Source organism: Urocitellus parryii, chromosome 11 (assembly GCF_045843805.1).
Source record: "Urocitellus parryii isolate mUroPar1 chromosome 11, mUroPar1.hap1, whole genome shotgun sequence".
NCBI classification, from domain to species: Eukaryota; Metazoa; Chordata; class Mammalia; order Rodentia; family Sciuridae; genus Urocitellus; species Urocitellus parryii.
The window spans coordinates 103,361,393-103,369,258 of record NC_135541.1 but is presented as its reverse complement, the minus strand read 5'-3'; the positions used below and the strand labels follow the sequence as shown (position 1 = coordinate 103,369,258).

The 7,866-nt window shown below is 52.1% G+C and overlaps 1 protein-coding gene across 1 annotated transcript; it reads left to right on the top strand.

The window, feature by feature from the left end:
• The first annotated feature begins 287 nt into the window (after positions 1-287).
• Positions 288-5,395, top strand: Kcna2 (potassium voltage-gated channel subfamily A member 2). The gene is made up of 3 exons (XM_026402815.2): positions 288-341; positions 1,882-2,220; positions 2,667-5,395. The coding sequence occupies exon 3, from the start codon at positions 2,831-2,833 to the stop codon at positions 4,328-4,330; it is 1,500 nt and encodes a 499-aa protein (XP_026258600.1). The 5' UTR covers positions 288-341; positions 1,882-2,220; positions 2,667-2,830; the 3' UTR covers positions 4,331-5,395.
• Positions 5,396-7,866: the final 2,471 nt, after the last annotated feature.

The window sequence follows — 7,866 nt, the reverse complement described above, 5'->3', positions numbered from 1 at the left end:
GCTACGCCAAAGAATGGGGTGTTTTCCTGGTGGGGTGGGGGTCGAGGCCAGGGGATTCAACTGGACGGCCAGCGAGCTGGTGGCGGCGAGCAGTGCGCCTGCTGGCTCTGGCCCCCACCGGGCCCTTTAATTCGAGTTCGCTGCCGGGCCAGGTGCGGCGCTGCGTGGCGCGGTGCGGCGCGGTGCGGCTGCGGGCGGCGGCCGGGCGCTCCTTACGCGCCGCCCGCGGGACTGCAGAACCGGCTCCCGGCTGGCCGCCCGCACCCCGCCGCCGCCGCCTCTCGTGCCGGGATCCTGCCGACGCTGGCCGTCACTGAGAAACATGGAGACTCCGGTGCCAGGTCGGAAGGGTAAATCAGTGTCGGGATATTGGCCTGAGCGGTTCCTCCCCTGCCCAGCTGCGGCTCCCAGAAGGGTTGCAGGGCACCCGGCGGCGCAGCCTGCAGCGCTGCGGGGTCGGGCTGGTCCCCGGGAGGATGAGCCGATGCCAACCCCGGATATCTGCCAGTCGTGTCCTAGCCCCGGGCGGGCCAGGGGGATTGCGCCCCGCAGGAGTAGAGTGCATGGAATGGGCTCGGGGACCCTCTGTGGTTGCGTGGCGTGGCGCGGGGCGGAGGGCGCAGAGAGGAGCTGGCGGGTGATGGGAAGTGCAGCCGACAGCATAACCATGTCTGGTAAATAGCGCGGGTTGGTAGGACTGGAATCACTTGGGTCTGGCACGAGATAAAAACGGCTTCACTGCAGAGAGGGTCTTTTCCCCGTTTGCAGGGGCTGTGGGCTACCGGGAACCCCCCGTGCTTTGGATCAGGCTGGGATCTGGGACAGCAGCCTGGTGCAGCCTACTCCCCACCCCCAGAGTTCAATCTCCTGTTTTTTCGGATGGAGGTGGAGCCTCGGTGGTCCCTCCGCTGGGGGAGAAAGCAGGGCTGCACTCGGTCCCGCAGCCGGAGCTAACCGCACCAGGCAGGAAGGGGTTAAGGTGGCGCTCTCGCTCGCGGCCAGCTGGAAGGTCTGGCCGCCGGCTTGGAGCAGTGCAGGGAGCGCGCCCCGCGGAATCCCGGCTGGGGCCCGGGGCGATGGGGAGAGGGCCCAGACCCCTCCCCGCCCTGGGGCCGGCGGGATTGGGTAGGCAGGGGGCCAGGCCGGAAGCCAGCCTTCTCCAGGCTCCCCATCTCGCGGCTGCCAAGCCGCCTAGCAGCCAAGCAGGCTGAGCGTTTGTTCAGCGCTCCCTGCCGAGGAGATGTAAGGGATTTTCTCTTGGGGAGAAATCAGTGGTCGAGCCCCTGGCCAGCTCAAATGCCACCCGGCCCAGAGGGAGGTCTACGGCCCAGGGATCCCGGAGGGAGAGTAAGTTCAGCGACTAGGCCATCCAGCTTTCTACATGGGTGACCTTGCTGCGTGTGGGGTCCCCCTGGATGAGCTCTGAATGAGTGCGCGGGTTGGGAAGGGGGTGGGGTGCTTCTTCTGCCAGGACACGGTTGAGGTCAGAGCTTGTAGTCAGACTGCGGAGAGGAAGTCCTCCCCTTGAGAGATGTGTGTCCTGACATGGGGTAGGGGTGGGGGGTGCTTTGCCGGAGTCGCTCATTATGGCAGCTGGAAATGAGGGGTCTGGATTAGCTTGGAGAGGCCTCTGGAGAAGGCAGCCCAGTCAAGCCTGAAGGCTTGTTCCCTGGGGGGGGAAAAGTGTTTCCATCTGATGGGAAGAAAACCTGCCCCTGAAGAGGCTGGGAAGCTAAGGGGTAGTTCTCAACCATGAACAGCCAAAATGAAAGGTTGTCACGGGGCTTGTCACCTGCGGGGAGGGGAGCTGCCCAAGCCCTCCTAAATCTTGGTACCAGCTGCCCCAAAGCCAAGGTTCCACCTTGCTGCTCTGTTTTCCAGGCAACGTCACACCTCCTGAGGACAGCCAGGAGGACTCCGGCTTTTGCTGAGCTGTGCATCTTACCTCCTTCTTTCCAAAGGCTCCAGACCCAAGCTCTGCTGTTCTCAAGTCCTGTATGCCCCTGGCCAGGCACCCCACTGCCCCTGCAGCCCAGTCCAGCCCTAGAGCTCACCTCCAGGACCTGGAGCCTGCCCTCCTGCCCAGAATGACTCACCATTATTTCTAGCTCAAGTGAGAAGACGTGATGGGGAGTTGGGCTGCCTGTTTGTGGATCGAGGATTCCTACAGCATCTGATCTGCTTCACAAGGAAGAGAGCCAGAGGTTCCTGCCTGGCCAGGTAAATCAATCTATCATTTAATAACAGCCATGTGTAAAATCATGGGGTGGGATCAGTGAAGAAGGACTAGCTAGGTCCAAGATCCCAGGGTGCAGGTATATGTGAGACTTCAGTGCCCTTCCTGGGACAGGGGTCCCTTCTAGCCTCCTAGTTGGGTTTTATACCCCAGGATGCTGTGTGGTACAGAGGGAGACTGTCCCAGCCCTCCCCAGTGCAAGGCATTCCAGAGCTTCCTTGAGAGATTCCTCCCTGCTTCTTCTGGCCCCAGACAAGTTACAAGGTGAAAGTAATTCCGCTGTTTGGTGGTGGTGGTGATGGTGGTGGTGGTGGTAGTAGTTGTCATGTTTCTGGACTCTTGGCTGAGAGATGGGAGACAGCAAGCAGCAACCCAGGTAGGGTTGCCAGTGCTGGTTGTTCTCATGTCCTTAACTGCCTCTGTCTTTCAGCTGAGCGAGGCTGCCTCTCCAGCTCTCGGAGAGCTTGGGGGGGCTCTCCTGCAGGAGCTCAAGCTAATGCTTCTGTGTTTCCTGGGGCCGTTAGCAGCACCCTGAGCCCCCTGCCACCAGGCAGCTGGAAGGCATAGCGTGAGGCGCTCCTCTCAGTCCCAATTATGACAGTGGCCACTGGAGACCCAGCAGATGAGGCTGCTGCCCTCCCTGGGCACCCACAGGACACCTATGACCCAGAGGCAGACCACGAATGCTGTGAGAGGGTGGTGATCAACATCTCAGGACTGCGGTTTGAGACCCAGCTAAAGACCTTAGCCCAGTTTCCAGAGACCCTCTTAGGGGACCCTAAGAAGCGCATGAGGTACTTTGATCCCCTCCGAAACGAGTACTTCTTCGATCGCAACCGCCCTAGCTTTGATGCCATCTTGTACTACTACCAGTCCGGGGGCCGGCTGAGGCGACCTGTGAATGTGCCCTTAGATATATTTTCGGAAGAAATCCGGTTTTACGAACTGGGAGAAGAAGCAATGGAGATGTTTCGGGAGGATGAAGGCTACATCAAGGAGGAAGAACGTCCTCTGCCTGAAAATGAGTTCCAAAGACAGGTGTGGCTTCTCTTTGAATACCCAGAGAGCTCAGGGCCTGCCAGGATTATAGCCATTGTGTCTGTTATGGTGATTCTGATCTCGATCGTCAGCTTCTGTCTGGAAACACTGCCCATCTTCCGAGATGAGAATGAAGACATGCATGGCGGTGGGGTGACCTTCCATACCTACTCCAACAGCACCATCGGGTACCAGCAGTCCACCTCCTTCACCGACCCTTTCTTCATTGTGGAGACTCTCTGCATCATCTGGTTCTCCTTCGAATTTCTGGTGAGGTTCTTTGCCTGTCCGAGCAAAGCTGGTTTCTTCACCAACATCATGAACATCATTGACATTGTGGCCATCATCCCCTACTTCATCACTCTGGGGACAGAGCTGGCTGAGAAGCCAGAGGATGCCCAGCAGGGCCAGCAGGCCATGTCACTGGCCATCCTCCGTGTCATCCGCTTGGTAAGAGTCTTTAGGATTTTCAAGTTGTCCAGACACTCCAAAGGTCTCCAGATTCTAGGTCAGACCCTCAAAGCCAGCATGAGAGAATTGGGCCTGCTGATATTCTTCCTCTTCATTGGGGTCATTCTTTTCTCTAGTGCTGTCTATTTTGCAGAAGCCGATGAGCGAGATTCCCAGTTCCCCAGCATCCCGGATGCCTTCTGGTGGGCAGTCGTCTCCATGACAACTGTAGGCTATGGAGACATGGTTCCAACTACCATTGGGGGAAAGATAGTGGGTTCCCTGTGTGCAATTGCAGGTGTGTTAACCATTGCCTTACCGGTCCCTGTCATAGTGTCTAATTTCAACTACTTCTACCACCGGGAGACAGAGGGAGAGGAGCAGGCCCAGTACTTACAAGTGACAAGCTGTCCAAAGATTCCATCCTCCCCTGACCTAAAGAAAAGTAGAAGTGCCTCTACTATTAGTAAGTCGGATTACATGGAGATCCAGGAGGGAGTAAACAACAGTAATGAGGACTTTAGAGAGGAAAACTTGAAAACAGCCAACTGCACCTTGGCTAACACAAACTATGTGAATATTACCAAAATGTTAACTGATGTCTGATTGAAACCTATTAACATACTCGCAGCTCAATGGAACTAATGCAGATGTTGCATAATAGCCTGCATTGTAGTCAGTGTGTTCTACAGTGTGCATCTGGTTCTGCATGGAAAGCAATAGTCGTGCAAGTGACTTTTGACCTTTTGATTTTTGATTTAGAATGCAGAATATCTATTACAGCTTTCATGCAAATCTTCATCACCGGCTTCAGGGTTTGGGTTTCCAAAGATGAGCGTCACCTATGGAGCCAGGATTTCAGAAAGTCACATTGAGGCCACTTCATATCCAATATACAACCCACCATATCAGCACTCCCTTTCCTTCCTAGTTAAATGCACACAACACCTGGGAGATGCACTCCCCTCCTCCCACCCTGTCACCCACTTGAGCCCACCTGCCCCTTCCCAGAGGAACACCATCATGGCTTAGCTTTAAAGCTCTGGTGATTATTCGAAAGGTCATTCCCATTTTTGCATTGAAAAGAACACACAGTACTGTGTGTGTTGGAACTACTTTCTGTGTCACAACCTGGGGTTTGTGAATTGCAGTTGCCAAGTAGATGCTCCAGAGGCTTGTGTTTCATAACGAAAAAAATGCTGCATTCTGCTTTTTCTCTGTAGATGTGAGGAAGGCCTGGGGGAGGGACAGTTAGTATGACCCAATGTGAGTTGTCAAGTTGCAACATTTGTTCCATTAGGGCCTGTGGGAGGAAGGTACCAAACCAAGGGACCTCTCAGCTTCAGATTTCACCATTTTGCAGGCTTCAGGGTCACCAGAAATATGTCTGATTTCTTCGTTTACACTGGAGTTTGCAGACATCTGCTTTCCTAGTGATGTGGCCCAGCTACACAGACATTGCAGTGAAATTTACCAGTGATGCGATAGAACTGCATGGGTGTTCATTGCATGAATCTCAATATTTAAAACACAGGAGATAACCTATTTTCTTAGTAGCCTACACAGTATTCATATTTAGAGTATTAATAGCTTTGGGATGGTTTTGAACTAGGGATTTTTTTCCCATCAGAAGGCAAAAGCCCTCCATCAGAGGGGGGAAAAATAGGCTATTGGGAATGGGGAACCAAAATATCTGGCCCTCCAGCCCACCCATCTCTGTTCTTTCAATGGAAGAGCAGACCTCTGTCAAGTCAGAAGAATGAGCAGGGAAAGCAGTGTCTAAACACTCACATGACTGCACCTTAGGAATCAACCTAGTCATAGACATAACTGCACCAGGGCATCAGTCCTGAGGATAGGCAGGTCTGTGGATCCAGTGTATATAACTATATATTGGGTATTTCTCTCTCATGTGCTCCTCTACCTAGCTAGTTATAGGGAAAAAAATGCATTTGAACATTGTATAAGCTTATGCAATATTTTTGACACAGGGCAATTTATGCATGTGTTTGACTATGTGCACTAGAGTATATATATATACATACATATGTGTGTGTATATGATCGTATACACACACACATATATATATATTCATTCTCTGGAGTTCAGGTTCAGGAGTAAATCCATTGCTCAGTGGGTTGGTAAGAAGCCCATTGGGTTCACTGGTCTCATTGGTAACCCCGCTGGGCCTGGGTTTGCTGCCATTGCCTCAGATACTCCAGTCTTCATGGATTCCTAGACGTTAGAATTGTCTTTCTGCCCTCCATGTGCTGCAGCTTCAGTTTCCCATGGCTGAAGCTTGTCTTACTGAGTGCACAAGGGCCCTAGGGCCCTCACAGCTCCAGCTGTCCTGGGCCAGACCCACCCCAGGCCTCCTCTGGATGGTCCGTCCTGATATCATCTCCATTCTCATCTTGCCCACCCTCCCACCCCCAATTTGGTTTTCAGTATCATTTGGCTCTGCATCCATCACTTTCATGAACCCATCCCTAGAGAGCCAGTCTGGATCCCCTGCTTTGAAACAAAGAATAGGACTCCTGGGAACCAACTTCCATTGATTTGGACTTAAAGGGAGACCCTTCTATGTGGAAATTTCTAAAATCTAGGACCAAGGGTTATGATCCCTAGACAATCCAAAACCATCTTTTCAATCACCAGACTCAATTTTTCTCCCCCTTTAACTGGGAACCAGAGCTGATTAAAAAAAAAGAGAGAGAGAGAATTGATTTAAAAAAAAAATTGTCCCCCACCTTACCCAAACAGGTAAGGAATAAATGATCACTGTATAGCCTAAAAATAGAGAGTAGATTAAGCCTGGGATTGGGGAGGGGGTGGCTTTTGCCTCACCAGACTGGGTTTTTTGCCTTTTTACACTGTGGCTTAAATTTCCCAAATGTAGCAAATCAGAGTGGTCAGGCTGTCCAGTGGTGGCTCCTGCCCAGGTCTCACTGTTGGCTAGTTGGCACCTTCATTTGTCTTGGGGGGTGGGGCACCAGCTCAGGGTGCTAGGCCCAGGGTGCTCATTAGTTCCTGGTCACCCACATCCCCAGGTATCTGCAGGGCATTTCATGCCCAGCACAAAGCCTCTGTGCGTCTCTTCCTCTCCTTCATGGGAGGTGGTGCTGAATTTCAGGACATGGGGTTGGAGGGACACAGACCTTTGGAAAATAGAAAATTAAAACAATCCACACTTGAGACCTATGTCAGATGGTAGATACCTTTCCATAGCATCCTTGGCTGGGGACTATAAAATGTCCAACACACATCCATGCACATTTACCCCCAAAATGATGATCCAGCGTTGCCACACACAAATACAAAACATGCAACCTACATGCGAAATACACGCAGGCCAAATTCATATAAAAGGCAGACACAGAAGGTTTATGGTTTTACCTAGAGATGAAATATCCACACTCATCCTGGACATAGACTGTACTTATCAAGACACAGAACACCTCCAAGAAAACTACATACCCCAAGTACAAACACACAACCTGTAACTCAGATGCAAAATACACAAAACTACATGGACGCAGTGAATATGCGTCGAAAAATACACAAACGACGCTTCACTATTATTTCTGTACACTCAGGGTGTACACACAATGCACGTATATTTACACTAGGCATACAAAATACAGCCCTCGTGCCCAAGAACACGCAATCGACACGACATACAGACATGTACTCAGATCCATTGCTCTGCCCCCAGATCCATAAATTAATGGACACAAACAAAATAACACCTTTAATCACCTATTCCTAGCTCATATTAGTATCTCAGTATTCTCCAAGGAGTCTTTTCCTCTCCTCGCTTCTCTCACCTGCAGATTTTAGTCCTGAGAAAGGAACCCCTGAGGTTTCAGGCAGAAAGATGGGCTACCACATCAAGCACAGGAATCTCGTGAACCTGTTCACCTTCCTCCCACCAACAGCCTCGGGTGTGGGGTGTAGAAGATCCCAGGATGGCCAGCAGCCTGATATGGACCTCCTTAACCATGGCCTTTCCCTCAAATCAAGTCCACCCCAAAAGCCCAGCAGCTCAGGTTCCCCGCCTTCCATCATCTGAAATCCTCAGATTCGGCACCATTCTTTTAAAAGCAGTGATGGCCCCTGGGTCCCAAACCACAGTCAAGATG

Coding starts and splice junctions, on each gene's coding strand:
- Kcna2 (XM_026402815.2), top strand. CDS start 2,831: ATGACAGTGGCCACTGGAGACCCAGCAGATGAGGCTGCTGCCCTCCCT.